The 22112-nt window shown below is 42.6% G+C and overlaps 1 protein-coding gene across 14 annotated transcripts in view; it reads right to left on the bottom strand.

Moving 5' to 3' along the window:
* The window catches only part of phldb1a (pleckstrin homology-like domain, family B, member 1a), a 39176-nt gene that overhangs the window by 6922 nt on the left and 10142 nt on the right, over nt 1-22112 (bottom strand). For 6 of the 14 annotated variants that reach the window (XM_034099615.2, XM_034099616.1, XM_034099617.1 and 3 more), the window contains exons 3-23: nt 21701-21824; nt 20639-20809; nt 18995-19120; nt 16854-17893; nt 13776-14009; nt 13077-13208; nt 12805-12942; nt 12130-12258; nt 10803-10958; nt 10045-10155; nt 9837-9926; nt 9622-9747; nt 8774-8890; nt 8480-8629; nt 8182-8322; nt 6931-7017; nt 6251-6320; nt 5339-5483; nt 4929-5019; nt 3469-3615; nt 597-816 (exon numbers count right to left, since the gene is read on the bottom strand). In XM_034099615.2, the coding sequence (XP_033955506.1) occupies nt 597-816; nt 3469-3615; nt 4929-5019; nt 5339-5483; nt 6251-6320; nt 6931-7017; nt 8182-8322; nt 8480-8629; nt 8774-8890; nt 9622-9747; nt 9837-9926; nt 10045-10155; nt 10803-10958; nt 12130-12258; nt 12805-12942; nt 13077-13208; nt 13776-14009; nt 16854-17893; nt 18995-19120; nt 20639-20809; nt 21701-21824 (3745 nt within the window). Of the gene's footprint in view, nt 1-596; nt 817-3468; nt 3616-4928; nt 5020-5338; nt 5484-6250; nt 6321-6930; nt 7018-8181; nt 8323-8479; nt 8630-8773; nt 8891-9621; nt 9748-9836; nt 9927-10044; nt 10156-10802; nt 10959-12129; nt 12259-12804; nt 12943-13076; nt 13209-13775; nt 14010-16853; nt 17894-18994; nt 19121-19480; nt 19673-20638; nt 20810-21700; nt 21825-22112 lie in introns of those variants that run through there. The other 8 variants (XM_034099618.2, XM_034099623.2, XM_034099620.2 and 5 more) reach the window with 8 other exon arrangements.

Raw genomic sequence — 22112 nt, 5'->3', positions numbered from 1 at the left:
AAAACTACTGGCCGGTTTATGCAAAGTATTGAGCCATTGCATTTTTTGTGTACAGACTATTTATCACTTATTGAAATAGCCTTGGTGAGGACTGTGCACCCCGAGTATCCTTCTTATTCTGAGGGATTTGATTTGCATTCTCATAATTACTTTTTTTAAATAGTTTGATGAGGTGTATTTGTTGGTTAGTTGCGATATATTTTTTTAATTTCCTGTGTATTGTCTATTTAAAGTACCAGGTGTGTTCATCTGCTTTTACTATTTTGCCCCTGATGAAGACCCTGTGATGTAGAATCGCTCAGTGTTTTAACCTATATACCGGACTGTGTGTGATGTTATCCCTCTTTTATCTTCAAGGGCACCTTAAGGTTCCCTCGACTTATTGTATGTGAAACTGATGAAGCACCTGTTTTTCTTTCTTTCTAAATGTTGTAAACTTTGGCTGCTTATTTTTCCAGAACAAGTACCACCTGTATTTCCACAGAGAAAGGATAGGCTCTTTTTGAAGACTTCCAGAGTGAGGAATGCTCAACAAACAAGAAACCAGTAATGATTAAACATTCCTTATTTCATGATAACATTCATTGTATCCTCACCCCCATAATAACAGAAGTTCCTCTTGACGCGGTCAAAAACGAACCAGCGTTTCTTCCAAGATTTAATTTTGCCGCCCATCTTCACCAGGTGGCCCTTGCACATCTTCTCCGTGAGGATGACGTAGGGGCAGATGTCGATGCTGTGGCCCGACGACTCCACATGCGCTCGCAGGTCAAACTCCTCCTTCCTGTTCGGAAGGTAGCGCGTCATTGGACGAGCCTGCAGAGGAAATATATAAGAGATCATGTGCAGTGAGTTGGTCAATCGTGAAATGGAACCCGTGGTGATCAGGACAGCTGAGATGCAAGATTCAAAGGTTTTAATGTCATATGCACAAAGCTACAGTGTAGAAATGGCAATGCAATTCTTCTGACCTGAGCTCCTCCAACAATGCAACATATATAATAAAATACAAAATAAAAAGTAGTGCAAAATGTCTGTCGGACAAGTCAATGGACAGATGCACTTGTTCGATATTGTAAATAACACGTCCCGGACGATCAGACGTGTGCTTTTTCGCACACTGGCCCTCCTCAAATATATATTTATATTTTCAAAACGATGCATGGTTATTTCTGATGGAGGAAAACATATTTCTGCCGATTGATATGACTGTACATAGTTCCTTGATCATCCTTAGCAACGGGCTGTTCTCCTTAGCAACGGTCTAATACTGAAAAAGAAACAACCTCTGGAATGTCCAAATTGACCAATCAGAATCGAGTATTCGACTAAGACTTGCATTCATTCATATTGCTTGAATACTGCTGTCCAAGTTCTGTGAGAAGACTGTGTATATAGATTTATATATCGATTTTTTTTTCACTTTGGGGCGGCAACTTAAAAACAGTGGTTTAATTTGATCTTTATCCTTTGGGAAACATTTGGATATTCAGCTTCCTAATCCTCCTCTAGAGGTAGCCACCAACATTTCCCACCTGCTGTTCAGTGCTGAGCAGGTGGTGCTCAGAGGGCTTTTAAGATAAACGGTAGGAGAAACAGCTGCCTGCCTAAAAACGTTCGGGCTGAGGATTATACGATGTGGATAATGCTACTACCAGCGACCCCGTTCACATTACATTACATGTTATGAATAATTACAATATGTACGAAAAATAGGATTATAGTAGCTCTAAATAGCAGAACTAGGTGCCTTTGTGCTTGTTGATTTGAGGATGTTTGTTTACTCAGCATTCACACAACAGGCAACTGATAATTACACACACTTTGTAAAGATTAAAGCTTTAATTATGTGTACATTATATTATTTTGTGCACCCCCACCTTCCTCTCTGTTCTCCTCTTCCTCCTCCCTCCAATTATTTTCCTTCCTGACAAACTTTGATCTTCCCGTATTCCCAGCCTCTCTTCAGCGTCTCGCCTCTCATCCTCTCCCCTAAGTCTCCTTTCCTCCTCCTCCTCCTCCTCTCCCCTAAGTCTCCTTTCCTCCTCCTCCTCCTCTCTCCTGAGTCTCCTTTCCTCCTCCTCCTCCTGTCCCCTAAGTCTCCTCTCCTCCTCCTCCTCCTCTCCCCTAAGTCTCCTTTCCTCCTCCCCCTCTCCCCTAAGTCTCCTTTCCTCCTCCTGTCCCCTAAGTCTCCTCTCCTCCTCCTCTCCCCTAAGTCTCCTTTCCTCCTCCCCCTCTCCCCTAAGTCTCTTTTCCTCCTCCCCCTCTCCCCTAAGTCTCCTTTCCTCCTCCTCCTCCTCTCTCCTAAGTCTCCTTTCCTCCTCTCCCCTAAGTCTCCTTTCCTCCTCCTCTCCCCTAAGTCTCCTTTCCTCCTCCTCTCCCATAAGTCTCCTTTCCTCATCCCCCTCTCTCCTAAGTCTCCTTTCCTCCTCCTCTCCCATAAGTCTCCTCTCCCCTTCCTCTCTCCTAAGTAGGGTTGGGAACCGAAACTCGGTTCCAGATGAGAACCGATAAGAAAATGCACAATTTTGGTTCTGCTTCACGGTTCCTAAACGCGGTAGACCCTGTATTCCACCGGGTCCGTCTGCGCCGCGGTGACCCGGTGGAATACAGCCTGGGTAAGGGCGGACTGGCCATCTGTGTGTTCTGAAGAATCACAGAACGGCCAGTCGTCAGCAGGCCGTTGACGGCCGGCTCGGTACGCTGACGGCCGGCACCGCCCTTCATTTTTTTAAACGGCATCATGTAAGTTGCGGCGACAGGCGACAGAGGTCCACAGTTGCCCCGCAGCGAGGCTCCCCCCGCCCTCCCGTAGACAGTTCACAAGCTCAGTCACTTCATAACACCAAAGATGGATCGCGGTAAACGCTCTGAAGTGAGGCTCCACTACACTAAAAGAGAAAGACAAGGCACAGTGTGATGCCTGTTAATAGCTTGCCAAAGGCATAGCTGAGTTAAAATAAAGCACAGCTATTGTGCAATACATTTGTATTGCATGTATATTTTTTAATTGTAAAAATGTCAGTTAAAGCTTAAAAGAATAAAGATATTTTTGTTATATAAACGTTTGACCTCTTTCTTTTACAATTTTGGAATCGAAACGGGGAATCGATAAGAACCGGAATCGATAAGAACCGGAATCGATAAGCAGAGCCGGAATCGGAATCGATACATTTCAAACGATACCCATCCCTACTCCTAAGTCTCCTTTCTTCCTCCTCCTCTCCCCTAATTCTCCTTTCCTCCTCCCTAAGTCTCCTTTCCTCCTCTCCCCTAATTCGCCTTTCCTCCTCCCTAAGTCTCCTTTCCTCCTCCTCTCCTACTCCCTTCCTCTCCTCCTCCCCCCCCTCTCTTGTTCCCTCTGCTCCAATGCCCTAGGAGAAGTGTTTCTCTCTCATCTTCACCTCCTCCTCCACCTCTTCCTCCTCCACCTCCTCCTCCTCCTCCTCCTCCTCCTCCTCCACGTACCTGTGAGAAGTGTTTCTCTCTCATCTTCACCTCCTCCTCCACCAGCCTCAGCCTGTGGGTGGTCTCGTCCTGCAGCCTCCTCTCGGCCTCCTCTCTCCTCCTCCGCTCCTCCTCCAACATCTGCCGCCGCGCCTGCACCTCCCTCTCCTGGGAGCGTGGGGAGAGGAGACAGAGGAACAGATGGGGAGAAGAGAACAGGGGCAAAAGGGAGACGGGGAAATGTGTAAATGGTAGGCAAATATTGCAAAACAAAGCGAGCGAGTGTCAGGGGAGGCGCAGGAGAATTTCCCAATGCAGGGTTTTGTCAAATATATCCCTTAAGTTTGTATAAAAGAGTGAGCTTTGCTGATGCAAAATGATCCTTTGCGGCTTTCAGATACTTGCATGCTTTGTTTCAACATGTGGAATAATACAAAGGTAAACAAAGTACGTACAACACCACACCTCGAGCTGAGTGACAAACTCATGAAAGAGGAGAAAGTCGGGTCTCCTGCGATAATTTGAAGATATTGCTCATCAACTCTCAGGGGAATTGCTTTGTTTGGTTCTGATCATAACATGTCATTCTTTCACCAGATCTGTCGTCAAAGCGCACGGTTCAGACACAAATATGTCACACATAGAAGCAGCAAGTCTGAACTTGAACAACTTTTGGCATTTTTGCTTTAAATTTGATTAAATCATGAAAAAACATGGGTTTAATAAGTTAAGGCTTTTACCTTTTCCAGTCGGTATACGTTTGCTTTGGATTGTCACTTTTTAAAGAATGTTTTTGTCGTCATTGATGTATTTCATGGTTTTCTGTTCGTATTTTTGGGTGTTGAGTGAGTCGTTCATGTTCAAAAAGTACATTTATGTTGATGAACCATTTTAGTAATTGACGTTAATCCTTGGCGGAAGTCATGGGATAACTGTTGTTCTTTAAAAGGTAGGGTAGGTAAGAATGGAGACACCAGCTCGAGTGTTGAAATCTGCCTCTTCCTTCAGACTTCCTCACAGAGCCCCTCCTCCAACACACACGAACGCGCACATGACCAATGAGGGCACGAGATAAGTTTGTGCCCAGATGGAAGGCTGACAGGCAGGTAGGCTATCCAGTTACTTTAGCCGGGCTGGCTCAGATGATTGGTCGTGCTTTTTACAGCACTACAGCTTCCACTGATGACTTTTTTTAATGTATTTATTGTCAAAGCATTTAATGTATTCATTGCTATCGGGATGTTAAGAGCATTGCATGGAATATGACAAAAAGTGTTTCTGAAGTGAATTACCTACCCCACCTTTAAGATACAATTATTTCTCTCATTGATGTATTTCATGGTTTTCTGTTTGTATTTTTGGGTGTTGAGTGAGTCGTTCATGTTCAAAAAGTATATTTATATTGATTGACCATTTGAGTAATTGACCTTAATCCCTGGAGGAAGTGATAACTGAGGTCAAACTGTGGCTCTGACACTCACTCGGTTCTCCATCAGTCTAGCTTTCTCCTGCTGCGCCTCCTTCAGCATCTTCTCCATCTCCTCTATCCTCTGGGCCTCCATCCCACAGGCACTGAAACACAGAGGGTCTGATGACACGTCTGCAACAAGTCTCAGGATGAAACAAAGTAAACAGACGCGCATGGAAACCAAACACTGACAGCAGCGGGAGACAAAGGTTTCTCTCTAACGAGGCTTTGAACTCGTAGATTCATCAAACACTGGGAAAAACTTGAGGCGGTTGGCATGGCAACAGCCGGCGTACTGCTGGTAGACAGGGGGAGCAGACGTGTAACAAAACATGTTGTCACGGGAACAAAGCGCAGTGACCCTTCTCCTGGGAGACGGGGCAGACTTGAGTGTTCCCATGGAAACAGAGCCAGTTCTCTCACCTTTCTGGGGTACAGGCGGAGTTGCCGGTGGAGACGCTGGTCTCCATGCTGTCGGAGCTCTCCAGGCTCAGGGTGTCGTACGCCTGGCTGCCGCTGGGGGGCGCCTGGTGGTGCAGGATAGAGTGATGCATTGTGGGGGATATATCTGTGGGAGAGGAGACAGCTGTCACAGACTTACAGTGCCCTCTGCTGACAGAAACACGTTACTGCTACCAGAGTGTTATGAGACTCTTTATTAGGTCGTATTGGGACTTAAACCTGGATTCATTGTGTTTTTCTAGATGCAAACCAATCAATACATGGGGTTACAAATTAAATAAGTGAGGCTGTACAAGGCCTGCAATACAGTCTTATTTATTTGTTATTATTTCACATGATAGGCTCAGAGTAAATTGCTTTTGTTTGCATAAACTAAAGGGGAATAACTCACACCAGAGTAATTTTGGTGAGATAATGACCATCCTGGTCCTAAGTTACACAGGGGGTGCCAAATCTGCCAGATCTAGAAGCCCCCCTACCATTGTATACACCATGCATCCAGAATGAAATGCTTTTGTTTCCCCTTAAACAAGAGGGGCATCACTAACACCAGTGTGATTTTGGTGAGATCATAACCATCCTGGTCAAAGTTACAGAGGGGTTGCCAAATCCGGCAGCCATAAACCTATCTCTTGCTGGCAACCTTATTATTTAGATTAATTTTGTATTAACAAACTCCAGTGGGAAATATCTGGCTTTTTAGCTGCTTAATTCTCCTCTCCTCTCTTGGTGCTGAGCAGGTGGTGTACAGAGAGCATGTAACGCGTATATGAGAAAAACAGCTGCCAACTCAGCAACACCAAAATCTAAAAGTCACTTCAATGCCACTATACCAGAGACCCTTAAGTGTGCTAAAGAGATGGGACTCCATACCTTTGTTCTGCAGCGCCATCTGCCTCCTGGACTCCATGTCTAAGGGGTTCGACAGCATTAACTGCAGCCCCTGAAAAACACATAGAAACAGGGTGTATGCAGGAATCCTGAAGTCACATGTAAGACCTTTTAAGACCTTTTTTAAGACCCTTCCCTACATTTTAAGACCTCATCGCCACTTGGAGTTCTAACCGGTTACCTTGGCGACACACTTTACCTCACATTGACTATATACAGTATTAATTGTCCTTCCTCCTTATCTTCCCACCATTTGGACGCAGACTTGCATTTCCCCATAACGATGTTGTTTAACAACCGGCGTAAACGGACCTTCGCGCTATCAAGCAGTGAGCGTGCGATGTCCTGTTCAGATGACGTCAAACCCAACGGGGTGCCATCAATAAACGACACAGAATCACACTACACACCTACGCAGTGATTACATTCAGGCACACTGTAGAATACAACCTCTTTGGACAATTTATATACTTATTGAAAACAAGCTACAAAATGTAATACCTTGGAAAATGCTGTTTAATACTCTTTAATAGCCTTAATTTTCGCTAAATTCATTTATCAACTTTTAATACTTTTTAAGACCCCGCGGACACCCTGAGAAAGCATCAAGCACATTTAACTACTTGGAGACTTTAAAAAACGTGTTAAAGTGATGAGCTCACCTTGGTTTTCTCATTAGCACCAGTGGAGTGCGGCAGGGTGCCCGATGCTGCCTGTCCAACCTCAGCATCTGATCTGGACCTCAATAACTGGGAGGAGGAGGAGGAGGAGGAGGAGGAGGAGGAGGAGGAGGAGGAGGAGGAGGAGGAGGAGGAGGAGGAGGAGGAGGAGGAGGAGGAGGAGGAGGAGGAGGAGGAGGAGGAGGAGGAGAAGAGGTCTGTTCATTATGCTTGTTACATTTGAGTAGGAAGTGGATATGCTATTGCCCCCCTTAGGAACACACCAACAATCCCCTTTTTTTCTACTTGCTTGTCCTGGAAAGTGGAACATTCTTTCAGTTTCAATTCAAAAGATTTTGGATTAGATTGATTTTTGAGATACCTTACTTGAGTATTTTAATTTTCTGGTACTTTATTGTCCTTTGTTCTGCTTCCACTGAGCCAAGCAGTGACTATTAGCGTCATTATGCGTCTATTGAAGCACTGTGATTTAGGACAGCTCGTTACCAAAGCATGTTTGTTCCGCCAACAGAAGGACAGACAACTTGCGTCAGTCCTTCCATGTAACAATGTAGTAAGACATCGTTACATGGTGAGTTTTCTTTAGAGGAAGTTCAAAATGCTTTACCTTATCAAGTACCAATTTGAAGATTAGACTAATACAGTGGTGGTGATGTTACTTACTTCAGTGATTTTTGTTGAGGTACTTTACTTGAGTATTTCCATTTTATGCTACATATATACTTCTACTCCACTGCCTTTAGGAGGCAAATATCTTACTTTCACACAATAAAAACAAATGATATATATATATACATCAGTGGTGTAAAACAAATAAACACAGTACTTGAAAAATAACCTAAAACTGGCTCCCATTGACAAAAAGGCTAAAATGCTCTTACATGTTTTGGTGATAAAACAATAGTATAATAATATACTATTGTGAAAAGAGCCATTCTGCATTTTGAATACTTTTGATACTTTAAGTCCATTTTGCTGATAATAATAATGTGCTTCTATTTAGGTAACATTTTGATTTTGGAGTATTTAAGACCATAGTATTTCTACTTTTACTTAATAAAAGGATCGGAGTACCTGTAGGATCTGAGTTCCTAAATAACTACATAAAAATAACCTGTCCTCTTTTGTCCACCAGAGGGCCTTAAAGCCATAGCAAATGGAGAGTGAGAGTGAGGATCTGGGGTTCAAGAAAGTGTGTAAGCATCTGGCCCGCTGAAAGATAGTAGAGTTTACCTGACTGTGTCTGCGTGCAGAAAAAGACTTTGCAGGCAGTGGTGGAGGACATGGCCGAGGCTCTCCAGCAGCCATGATGTCCTGGTACCAGCGCTCCAGGTTAATAGGAGCCATTGTGTTCCTGCTCAGCTCAGGATGGCTCTGAGGTGACGGGAAAGCATTCAGCCAGAGAGAGGAGAGGGAAGCAGCACAGCAGCGGCATGAGTGACAGAAGCATCAAGCAGGTAGGAAAGATAAACAGAAAACAGGCCTCGCAGAGATAGAAATGTTAAGTGGAAAAACTAAGACGGGAACAAACCTGGGCAGAGAGAAAGGAGGAAGGACCACATGCTGTTGAGTGGCATGAGAAGGTGGATTCAGAGGAGGCGAGTTGGAATGAGGAAGAAGAGGTGGGATCGAGTCTCTGCATCCCAAAGATCTGGCTTAACTGACTGACTGTGATATACTCCTTCACACAGGAACGAGATACACACATACATTTACAAAAGAGGGAGACACATAGAAGACCATTAGGAAGCTGATCTCTGAGAAGGACGTCTTGAGATGTTGCTGGTTAGAGAAACATTTGGCAGAATGCAGGCAGGGTGTCTACCTCACATGGCAGAGCTGGAGCTACAGCCAGGGAGAGGCAGTGGAGAGCAGCGGGGGAAGAAGGTTGCATAGAAGCGTTCCCATACATCTTAAAGACATCAGACAGCCTGAGGTACTCCTGCAGCGACAGCCAGAACACAACTTTAAGAGGGTGGAAAAAGTGATAAGTCATGCAGAGAGGCACAAGCAAACATGGAAATAAACTAGTTTAACTACATGTTGCAGTGTATGCTGTTAGTTTAACTGGATTGCCATTGTTGTAGTTTAATTACTTTCCTTTTATGTTTTTTGTTCACTTCTAATCATTCCAGACAAACCATTTGGGCCATAAAATATAGACATTTATATTTATTATTTTTTTATCTTTCAATGCATTTGTCAAAATCTTACAAATAACACTTTTTCTGGAACGAACGTATGCCCCTTTATTGAAACATGTGACCCAAGTAGCTTATGTTAACAAAAGCAGATTTCTTCCTAGGGTAGGTTGGATGCAGTTTGACTTCTCCCAGTTTTAAATAGTTGGTAGTATGCAAAGCTTTCCCTACACTGTGTACTATATTGTATATACCCATAATCACAACCCACTTGGTCCCTGTCTTTTTGAAATGACTATAGATGGCACAGAGTTATATAATCCAAGTTTTTTCTTTATCATCTAACGCTGTAATAGATAGTACTGTATAACCTTACAAACCTTAAACATAATATATAGATAGGCAGAAGCTTGACCTACCATCATACACACTGCAAGCGTACTGTTGTGTTTCAGTAATTGCTAACACACCGTCATGCCCAGTCTCTATCGTTCATTAGGTTTGTTACTAAGAAGCTTTTGTAGAGATTTACCTCTTGTGGCCTAACAGGGTAGAGTTCAGGGTAGGGGATGTGAGAGGAGGAGGCAGAGGAGGGGCAGGGGCTATGAGGAGGACCGTCCACATTAGCAAGGTCTGGTTCGCTGATGTGGAGAAATTCCTGTTTAAAAAGGTCGTCTAAGTAAAAAAGATCCACTTGGAAGATGTTTTTTTCTAACTTTAAGTGTTATATGATCTCTTCCTGCTCACCTCTGCCATGTTGCTTTTAGGCTTTGGGAAGTTTCGTCCTCCCATTAAGCTGTGGTACTTCTTCTCCAGGGCACACAACCTGTCCTGCTCCTAAAAGGCAAAACCAGCATGGACACAGAGGGGCTTTCAAAGCTGGCCATGCTTCACCTTTATGGATTAAATACAGGCTCGCTGTTGAGGTTAGATGTGTTTAGGGTGTAGGACCCACCTTGTGTAGCAGCTGCAGAGTCACTATCCTGTCCTTAGCCATCCTGTCACAGTCTTGAGACGCCTGCACTCCCATCTGTTTCACCTGAGCTTCCATAGCGGCCATTTTCTCCTGGAAATCAACCCGTTTCTTGATGTCACGTTGGTGAGATATTTTACACATTTTTCGGTAACCCTTTCTATGACGGATATGTCTATAATGCCCTATTAATATACTAATATGTGTTAAATAGTTCTCTATAACACGTTGTAATTGGTTTACATATTTTACTATGACTTATAAAGTATAGTAACAATTCATAACTGGTGTTTTTTGTTGTTGCAAGGAACACAGTGTATTATAATTCCTATAGTTAAATACATTATTTTTATAGTGAACTTATAATTTATGAAGTTCTTATAACTTTAATTACATGAGCAGATTACAATCTATTTTAAGTATGCTTTAATGTATTTTATCTCTATAAAGCCCTATTAATATACTAATATGTGTTAAATAATTTTCTATAGTACTTTGCAATTGAAATAAATATTGTATAATGACCTATAATGTCAAGTATCGCAACTGGTGGTTTTTTGTTGTTGCAAGGAACACAGTGTATTATCATTTTGATAATTGTGATCTTATAATTTAGGAGTGCTTATAACTTTAATTACACAGTGCTTTAAGCTGATTACAAGGCATTATAGGTATGTTTTGAATGTATTTCAGGCGTCACAGAGTTTGACTGCTTGTTTTCATAACAAATGTCCCCCTACCTTCCTCTTGGCCACGCTGCAGTGATACTCGGCTCGCTCTTGGAGAAGCTGCGAGTTCTTCGTGTCTTTCTTCTCCTCCAAACTGCTCTCCTCCTCCAGCTGGCAGAACTCCAGCTCCTCAAACTGCTTGGTCCCAGACTCCAGAGCCTCTGCTTTCTGTCCACATGCAGATGTACATGCAGGTTATTTATCAAAGGATGAGCGTGGGTATATTCCATATGTTTATTATTCTCAACAAAAGCCCATGAAAAGTCCAAAACCAACAATGATCAACACGTATTGTCTGTATATTAAGCTTCATATCTGCCTTACTTATGATGCACACAGCACACAGCACTGCTGCATGTATTCATCCACAGTAGAGATTAGTCCCCAATCAAAAGCACTCCTCTTTGATTAACTTTTGGTCATACAAAAATATTAATATAAGTCCCTCCCTCAGCCTTTTTCTAAAAATCAAACCATATTTTTGACCCATTATCGAAGATTTACGACTTCAGTATTGTACATTTTTGATGGAGCCTTAAAAATAGTCGTAAAGTATTGAGTGACAAACTTACACATTCTTTTCGTTTGGGGTTTTCATGGGATTTGTTCACAACAAGAATAATAAACATAAACACCACCATATCCTTAAATGTCTGCTAGGAAAGAACCAGAATTTGACACCATGTGAATGCTGTGTGGTTTGAATAACTCATTATAAAGGGCATGCACACTTTTAGAGCAAAGCTGTTAATAACATTATTAATGATTACTGATTGCATTTGACATGTCAAGCATCCAGAATGAGGGAACAGCAGAGATAAAGCCACAGTCGTAAAAGCATTGCTTACTGTGTAGCTACTCTTTATGTGATTATAAATAATGAGTGGCAACAGCAGAAAAAGAGGAAATGCACAGACTGCAGATTTAACGCAGCGTCCACACGGCAGCGTGCGTTGAAGCTTGCCGTGTCTGAAACTCGACCAACAACCAATCACATGAATCTCCCGCCCCGGACACACAAGCACGCGGTTTGATTGGCTAGAGCTTGTACTGGCATATGATTTGATTGGCTGACGCTTCCGTCGAAGCTTGAAAAGTTGAACTTTACTCAACGCGACGGGACGGAACCACAATGCAGTTCGGGAAAGCGCGACGTCGCCCCATTCAAAGTGAATGGGAAGCTTCAACGCACGCCGCCGCGTGGACGGGCCGCAGAGTATCTCCGAATGCTTCAAAACAGAGTCAGTGTTTTGTCTGCAGACGATTCTGTGCAGATCTTCCAGAACTGGTATATTATAACTCACAGTTGCCAGACAGTGGGCTGCGTGAGAACACTAACCCTGCTGAGCTGCTCCTGTAACTGTTCCCTTAGAGACAAGGGGCACTTAGCAATCTGCCTCTTCAGCTCATTGTACTCATTCCTCTGCTTTTCCAGGGCCTTCCTCTCAGCCGACACATTAGCCCTCCCCTAAAAACACATAGAAACACACACATACGCAACAGTTGGGTCCACATTCACGCACAACCCCAAGTAGAAACAAAAAGAAAAACACACACAACACAAATCTTTGCAGCCAAGCTTTAAAGATAACGCCGTTAAAGTATTAGAGGATTGAAGCAGAGGTTAGGTTGGCAGGTGTTATAGGGATCACAATGCTTCACACATTTGTTAAAGAGGACATATTATGCTCATCTTCAAACTGGAGGGAAATGAAAAGGTGTATGCACATCTAATACAGCATTTGAGTCTTGGGCATATCCAGCCTGATGCATGGAAACACAAGACATGCTCAAACTCCCGAGATAGGACAGTTTTGTGTTGTAAGCAGTGCATGTCAGTTTATATCTGAGGCACATATCTAGCCTGTTTGCACATACAGGAACGAGTGAGTTCTTAAAAAGTCAAACACAGATGTTCAAGAACATTCGCGTGCAAACCGTACATAAAAGGCAGACAGCGCGGAGCAGTCTGACAGTATTTATTTTGTCACATAGTTTAGTCCTGAGTGCCAACCTTGTCCTTTTCCTTCTGGGTGGCCTTGTCCAGCTGGCTGAGCTTGAGCTGCAGCTGAGAAATGATTTCATGTTCAGCCTCCACCTGCTCATGCTCGGCCCGCTTCTCCGCCTGCAGCAGGGCTTGCTCCATCTCCACCTAGAGACACATATGGAGTCAGAGTCTGAAAACAACAATCGTGTCGAGCTGAATAAATACTTCCAGGTGAAATGGATTCCAGTCCTCTCACTATCAGGGTTGAAGCTAAAATGTGTGTATGTGTATATGTTGACCTCCTGTTTGGTCTCTTGTAGCTGCAGCTCCAGTTCAGTGACTCTGTGCTTCAAGTCGTCAACTCTGGCCAGGATCCTGCTCCTCTCCTCCTCCAGGTACACGTGCTCCTGACCAGCGAACAGATCTTCACACTGAGGGCACATTCAAAAAAATAAAAATGTTTCTATAAGATGCCTAATCTTATTTCTAAAAAGAAAAAGGACAGGATTTGGTAATTATTTTACAGTCCAAATATAAAGAATTTAGTCAAAATGTCCAAAATAAAGTTGACATACTGTTTCAAAATGTTGTAAATAAATCAAACTACCAGCGTTAGTACAAACACAAAGCTTGACTTCATCTCAACATGTTTTCTTTACTCTTGAAATGCAGAATATTATGTAATTTGTTTCCCTTACACCTGGCCCTAAAAAACTTTTGTACTAATCAGACCGACACATAGAAAATAAATCTAAAGCATGCCTTCACATATATATATATACCATTTTATTATTTTTAACTAAGCACTTGTTGAGTTAATTTAGTCCTTTTAACTGATTCACCAGCAGCACGGTATGATCTTGCTTGAATATATCTGCACTTTCCTTGTTGTTCAGAGTTAGATTATTTATGGTTTTTGCACTTATTGTAAGTCGCTTTGGATAAAAGCGTCAGCTAAATGATGTGTAATATGTAATAATAATATATCAGTTCATTACCTCTTGATGTGTGCTCTCTGTGCTGCTGGACTCCTCTCTCTGGGTTTCCTCATCGTTCTCCCTCACCCTCTGGGGTCTGTCTACTTCCTGAAGGGTCAGCCCCCCTGCTGTGTTAGAGGGTCCTCTAGCGCTCCCCAGTAGCCCACTCCTCACCACCTCTGCCAGCTCCGCAGCACTGTCCTCGTAGTTATAGTCTGCACACAGATGGAGGATGGTCTCCAGCCTCTGTCGCTCCTGCAGAAGAGATGGGAGACATAAGCGGGGCCTGTCCTACTTTATAGATCAAATGGCAGATTCGCTGCAAGTGTCCTTGTGTGACATTGTCCCATTTAGGCAGCTGTCCCTCTGCCACTGGCACGGGACAACTGTAACCTGATAGCAGGAGGGCCAACGTAGTTTGCCGCTCAGGAGGAGGTTCATAGTAAAACTTATCAAGGCCGTTTATGAGATCAAAATCAGACTGTAGTCATTTTAAAGAACGATGATTGTAAGACACTGCTGACTTTGGTTGTTTTCTGATCAGACATGTTTTAAATGTTACCCTGTAAAAGAATATAGTTCTTTATTGTGTTTTGTATTTGTTTCATGTGCCACATGGTTCTAGTTGTGGCTGGTCTGTTGTTTCCCATCACTTCGAACAATGGGATGCTTGCTTTTATCTTCCAAAATAAGAGCAGTGTGTGAAACAATAATTAGAATAAAGACTGGGAACTTGTGTGCCTGATGTGTGGTATCGTCACATTATGTCCACAACCATAAGCCCACTTTTGTCTGGTATTTAAATTAGTCAGACTGAATACAAATAACCACATCAACTCTCATGAGCATTGCATTTAACAGAAAGATCTCGTGTAACTCTTTGCAAGTAAGCGTATTTCGGCTTTTAATTAAAATGTTTAAATCCTTTGCTTTGACATGGATTTGCAGGTCAGTTACTTGAAGGAGCAAAAACAGTGTAATGCTGAAATGAACATCTCTCATTATTATTAATAAAATATTGCTGTTTTTCTTTCAATTGAAATATTTGTTCTTAGTTTTCACCTTATACATCTACAACAATGTACATTTTCCTTCTGTGTGTAATAAAGGTATTCTGATTCTCAATTAACAAAAACCATCTTTGTAATAGAAATATTTGAAGTCTGTTTCCCCTCATCTCACCTCTCTAGCTATACTTTTGCTGCTGCTGTATGGTCCGTTTTGTATTTTTTTTATTTTTAAAGAGCAAACATAAGTAGCTTGGGTTCAGTAAAGTGACATTACTGTGCTGAGAGAGCTGGGTGCCAAAAGTAGTCTATTGATTTCACTGAGAGGAAATCCTCTCTTTGTCTCTCATCTGTACAGCTAGCGCCAAGAAAGCTAATATATTAATACATTGCATCTCATCTGTTTAATCCTAAATCAAAATGTTTCACTTCATAGTACCTATCTGTCCTAATATTTATCATCTTGTATTTGTACAGATTTAAAATAAAATGACATATCACATACGTGGTGCTAACTAGCAGAGCCAGGCTAGCTGTTTGCCTTTGCTAAGCTAACCGTCTCCTGACTCTAGCTTCAAACTTAATGGACTGAGTGCTATCAATCTTCTCATTTCACTTCTGGCAAGAAAGTGTAACCTACCTCACCACCATGGCAAACAATTCCTTTGCTTGGATATCATTAATTTTGAAGCTAGAAAAACCTGAACATTATCCCTTGGTATGGGATGAGGTCATTTTCAGTTTAGTGCGACATTCAGGAAATGTTGTTCACTCATCGGTTAGCCTATTTACATTCTTGTGTCATTTGTGTACACAGGTATTAATTTACCATAAAACAGATTTAAAATCATTATAGCCTACCATATTTGTCAATTAGCTACAGAGCACATCACAGCCAATAGCCAGGAATCACTGAAAACCTGGAAACCTGAACCACCATCTCAAATGTTCAGCTTTCAGCTACAAATCTGTACAGTATAGTTTTTTCTACCCAGCTTAATTATTAGGGTCTTGGTTGGACAATATAGGACTTGCATGTGTTAAACTTGAACTACCACATCAATCCAGGATAATATCAACGCATGCAAAATAAAAATCATGTAATGGGGGAAATTCTAATGGTGGATAAAACACATCGCCCCACCATTAGGCCAATAAGAATCAGTCATTTATCTGTAAATGTACTTGCTAATGCCGTACATTATCTACGATATGATTGAACACAAATGTGCACAAACTGTATCCACAGCATTGACCTGTCTCGGTCCAACTCAGATGCACGTTGTCGGTAACTCTCTTATTTGTTACCAGAAACCTTTTGGTTCTTGAAATAGTCTGGAGGGCTGGGACCCCCACCCCCTGTGGTCGCTTCAGCTGTCAGACGCAGGCAGGGGTGGGGGCTGAAGAATGGGGATGGGGGGGTAGTGTGTGTGTGTGGACTGAGGATGGATAACAAGTATGCAGTCTATGAGCTAGCGTGGGTTCAGATAATAAAAAGCTTTCAGTCAAGCATGGGCAGCTTTGAAAGTAAAAGCCGCTCGTCCTCTTGATAAATATAGTGTTGATTAATAAGCAGCTGGCCCTTGGCTCTGGACCTTAAGACATGTGGAGGAATGTTCACCCCGTGTTCATCGGGGTGCATGGGCTGAACATGCCAGAAATGCTCTGGGGAGATGAGCAAGTGGCCGTACGCCAGGAGATTTAAACAAGATATTTGAATGCAGACATGGTGTCTGCCATGCCAGCATTCTCACCACCTTCACTTAACTGTCACATGTTTGTGACTCCGTATATGCTGGTTAAAATAATGCTTTTTGCTAACATTTTGTATACCCTGATACAGCTATGGCTTTGTAACTGTCAACTTGTTATGGTGTTACATTGACCAAAATAAGTTATAGCAGAATAAGGTATGTAAATTCCACTCATTAACAGGAAATAGCATAAGCAACAGTCATTAAGAAAAAACCTTTAACAGAAAATGTATACTTTTTGAATTCCTGAGCAAAGTTTACACCTATATTTAAACTAAACCTGTCATAGTAAAATAGTTTTGTACTGTAAAGTAATATCTAAAGTGCTGATCACTGACCTGTTTCTCCATTTCCTGCTCACGCATCCTCTCCTCTCTCTGCCATCGGTGGTATTCCAGCAACTCGTCCTCATTGTCACTTATCTCAGAGATGCTGTTTTTGCGTTCCCGGGTATATGGTTTCATGAGACTCTGCTCCCTCATAGTCATGCAGGAAGTCTTTCTTTGGCTACGAGGGCTAGTGAGAGGAGATCCCGACAGAGAACCCAGGCCTGACACGATGGCACTTCCCGGGCCGGACCTTAACTGTTTTCCTCCCGGCTCCTTCTCCAGCCCAGAGAGGGACATTGGACCCTGGGCATACATGGCCCGCATGGCTTCTGCTTTTGAATTAGATGCAAGTTTGAGGTGGCCCTGTAATGCAAGGGTTGAAGTGGAGCCCTGTGATCCTTGAGTACCCCTGCTGGACATATAAGGACTGAGAGGAGGAAGTTCTCTCAAGCTGTTGGAACCAATCGGCTCCGGGGTCCTCAACCTCTGAGGGACTTCCACATTAGAGAGGTGTTGATCTCGTCTGGGACTGGGGGATCTCTTCTGTAGGGAGGAGCCTCGCACTCGAGGGCTGGATGGAGCTGTTGAGGAAAGCTTTATGGTGGCTGGTTTGTGGCTATAGTTCTCTGCACCCTGCCCTGACCCCCTGCTCAGAGGTGTTGGGCTTGATGTGGCGTCGGCTCTTAAGTTCCTACGAAGCTTTGGGCTTTCCTGGGCCCACTGACCACCACTAGAACCGCTTGAGGCCACAGAGAGTGAGGTCCGTGGATGGGGGACAGGAGTGTAGTTGGTGTGAGGGGAACGCCCAGGTACTGGAGGAGTTTTGCTACCGAGGTTCTGGCCCTGAAAGCTGCTGCTGTTCTCATAAATGGACTCCTCTTCGTTTCTCCCATTGAGCATCCTCGGAGGAGAGGGCTCGTGAAAAGGCTGGTTACCAGATCCAGCCTTCAGCCCCGATGAGTCCTGGAGATTCTTTGCTTTGTTGTTGATTTTGGAGTCGCCATTGCTCGAATAAGACTGATGGTTCCCGTTCAGGACACTGGGAGAATCTGGGAAGGGAGACAGAAATGGTTGTGAGTGAGCATTCCTGATGAGTTAAGGAAGAGGACACTTGAGAAGACAGTTGCAAAAACACACATAAACAAACACAGTGGGAGGGATCTGTCCTGTGTCATCTTTGTCCTACTGGCATTCAGCACAAAGTCAGTGCTTCAAGATAAAGGGGGAGCCACCCACAGTGTCCCGGTGGCCCACTTTAAATACTGGTAAATGTCTAAGAGCTGATGTTCTCCTGTAGGAACCCATCAATTGGGATGTTGTGCTCCTCAGTAGTGATGTAATCCTACAGGGATATAGAGCTGCTAAATATAAAATCTGTAGCAGTGTACTTCATTCAAAGCAGATCAAATCAGGGCGTGGAAAGAGTGGGTCATACACACTGGAAAGGGTGTGGTGGCTCTAACTGTATGTTCAGGCACCGACAGCCAAACTAATAAGGTCAGAGGAGAATGGAGTCTAAATATCATCCACGGCACGAGGCAACAGTGAAAGCAGTTAACGTACCAGATCAATGTTACACCACATGAATGGAACTCTAAAAAGAAAGGTTACAACAATAATTTGTCACAATGGGGTCACACCTTGAGCAAAAACCACACATTTAAATGAACTAGATCACAATGTAGGCCACAGATAATTAGCCCTGAGAAAGCTATTTCTGCATCCCGCCAAGGATAATGACCAATGTGTCAAGTAACCATTTGTTAAGAAGTAATCCCTAAAATTCAGATAGTCTTAACAAGTCAGGCATGTGCGATACGTCATCCTAACCAAAGGCCAACGCTTTGTAATTCCATACAACAGATGCACGATTGTTGTTCAGCATTAATGGGAACTTATGAAACTTGTTGTACACTAAGGTGAGTAACCAACTAACTGTGTCTAAATATCCTTCAGGACAAAGTATTTGTTCTGCCTAGAATAGCTACAGAGGAAACTGTTAAACATTTAATGCATACCAGTTTATTTCTGGATCCCTGTTAAGTATTACTACTCAACACAACCTCTGTGTCTTTTCCAGTGACTGGATCACAGGAATGCTACTATCTGGGGCGATAGGTGTTTTATGATTATTTAAGCAGGGTCTTTACCTGTAAGATGAGTTCTCGTGGTGTTAGGTCCTTGGCTTCCTCCAGGCAGCATGCTCTTCATCCGCAGGGCCTCCTCTGGGTGGTTGAAGCGGAAAAAGACAGACTGACCGAAACACAGCATGCACCCTGCCAGGAGAAAAGAATGTGTGGGTAAAAACCTGACAGTGATGAGTTTGTTAACATCTTAAGAAAGGATGAGTAGGCTATTATCACCACCATAAAATGCACTGCCACAACAGATTTTGATTGATAGAAAACAATAGGGGGTGTGTAGACCCATTTATCTGGAAGATTTATTTAAAATTCCTTGAAGCTGAACCACATTTCATCTTGACATTTGATAAACGAGGAGATCTGAGAGTGAAAGCATGTGGTAGAAAACGAGTCACCCACATTGTGACACAGGCATGGAAACGAGCTCATACATACTACTATTGTCGTCTATGTTTCTATTATTCAACTACAGGAAGTGTGTTGATTGCTTACCTGACAGAAAAGCAAACTAGATTAACCAGTAAGTGAAATCATCTCCTTCTCCTCTCCCTGCATTCCTGCCTGATATAATCCCAGAAGATTTGTTTCCAGGTCTGGATAATCCACAGGGAGTTTAACTTTTATTTCATCCTATAAATGGAAGTCAAAGGTCCTTAGGGCTGCAACATTGTCCTTTATGATATCAATGAAGAAGTTTCCTCTCTTCTCAGGTTGTTTATAACATGCCATCCTGACATGAGTCCTGTGAATGAAGCAAAGCCTGAAGTATTCTTGTTGAGCAGCTGCTGCCTCCACACACACTGGCTGGGCTTCAAATGACATTCTGGTCGAGCTGCTGGACTTAATCCCATAGAGAGGGGACTGAGGAGGGTGGGACTGTTGTGCCTTTTTTTCATGGCAAGTATGCATGTTACTGGAAAGACATGGGACTGCTTTGTTGTTGTGACAGTGTTGTGTCCACTTTTTCTTCACTGTATTTAATACTCAGCAACTCCTAGTTTATGTGTGATAGTAAGCTAATTATAAAATATCTGAGTAAACATAAATGTGATTCAACAGATAACAGGGTTAAACACGAGAATAGTATAAAGAAATGCTAGCTGCTCTTAAGATATTTGCAGTAGGCCTACCTTGAGCTAAATGATCAAATTAGCATGCTAACACGCTGGACATTGCTAACGTTCTGATTTTTAGCAGACAATAGTTACAATCGCCATCTTAGCGTAGCATGCTAGTATGCTAACGTTTGTTATGTCAATAGTTTTGCAGTTACAGTCATAAACTAAACTTGACAGGGACTACATTTTATGGGATTCCATTGTAAACTGTTTTTATTTGGCTATTAAACTTAAAACTACAGTCTTCAAACCTTATGGTAGCACAGATAAAAAAAATAAGCTAATCATTTTACCTCTGGGGATCATGACGTTTCAGCACAAACTGAACATTTTATTTTTTGTTGTTGAAAAATGAAAACTGCTACTACATTTCCGCCCATAGCAGACACAATACGCACATCTGTACTAATCAACACTATTGGCTAATATGTTTTATTTTTCTAAGGAAACCACATTATTTTATTGATGCAGGAAGCTAGTCAAAAAACATCTTTAATACCAACATCAGCATATCAGTCAGTGGCAGTGCTACCTTGAGTCAGGCGATAGGGTTTGGTGATGGAAAGGCCATCGACAGAGCACTGGCTTCCACATGGGTGCAACGTGATGCTGCCTGTTTGGTTTTCGATGTAGCAGTGCTGATCTGCGATGCCCAGGCCCTGCAGAGGTATGTCTGTGGCCCCGCTGCCCAGCGTGTTCCTCCCTGCAACAACAGCAAACATGTTCCCAGCGTCAGTTACAGGAGATCCGTGTGGACCTGCTATTTTAACACTTTGGTGAAGTATTCTTAGGTTGCCGTTAGAGGTATACGTGGTGTCATTTTAGGGGTCAAAGACACATGCGGCAGTTTCTAAAAACAAGAGGTGTGCTTAGCCTGGCACATGAAAGGCATAGTGTCAGAACGAGTTAATATAGCCATCTACTATTTTCTGTGTTGTAATTTTCTATCAGTTGTTTTTATATTGCTTTCTGAGTGCAATATAATTAACCTTTAACATTACTGTTCTTATGTGACAGCACAGAGATGGAGCACAAAGATAATCCAGGAAGACGTCTCTACTGTCACACCCTCTCTTCCTCTGTGGTGTTTATGGGCTCAGTGCAAGAAGATCCCAGACAAGGGTATAATTGCAACTGTGAGGCAGTGTTAGCAACAACAATATGGTTATAAGGTAAGGTGTCATCAGTTTGTACAAGTTCATCACTCATGAAAAGTGTTGTTCTAACTTATTACAGATAAAGTGACTTCTTTTGTATAATTTGATTATGAGGGTGTCTTTAGGTGCTCACAAAAACAAAGAACGCAGAGATACAGAGAGGTCAGGGCTTCAATACAAACAGTATTTTACAATATAGGTTACATATGTCTTATTACCTCCTCTTATAGTCACCTTCACTGTTTAATGGTACAGGATGCTAAGGCAAGGCTATTTATTAAACAAGCCGTTAATAAAGTTTCATTAAATTCTATTCAACAAGGATATCAGGAAATCTATAAACAGTAAGTAGTGCACAACTTTACTAAGAAAAACACACACACACACACACACACACACACACACACACACACACACACACACACACACGTGTTTACCTTCCAGCAGTGGCAGCAAGGTGATAGCTGTGCTCAAACGTCCACTTCCCAAACTAACCAGGTGGGGGCGCTCTCCCTGGACTTTCAGGGACTTGCCTGTCTCATTAAAGTCCAAAGGAATGCTCTGTGAAATCCATATCAAATAGATAATGTAAATACATGACATTGCACATCAATATTACACATCTTAAAGTAGGCATCAGTTTTTACTGAATCTTTAAAGTGACACTACATGTATAAAGGGCTAAACGACGCTCTAGTAAGAAGTCCAATATCTGACCTTGATTCAAACGGTCAAGACTCTCGTCCTGAAACCCTTTTACATACAATTGAATAAGATAGAGCCTTACATTAGATATGAGCTGTATGCACTAAAAGACTGAACATGGTCAGATTTAAATGAATGTATTTA

This window comes from Pseudochaenichthys georgianus, chromosome 14, assembly GCF_902827115.2.
Source record: "Pseudochaenichthys georgianus chromosome 14, fPseGeo1.2, whole genome shotgun sequence".
Taxonomy (NCBI): Eukaryota; Metazoa; Chordata; class Actinopteri; order Perciformes; family Channichthyidae; genus Pseudochaenichthys; species Pseudochaenichthys georgianus.
The sequence above is the reverse complement of the archived record's forward strand: the minus strand, read 5'-3'. Positions and strand labels throughout refer to the sequence as shown.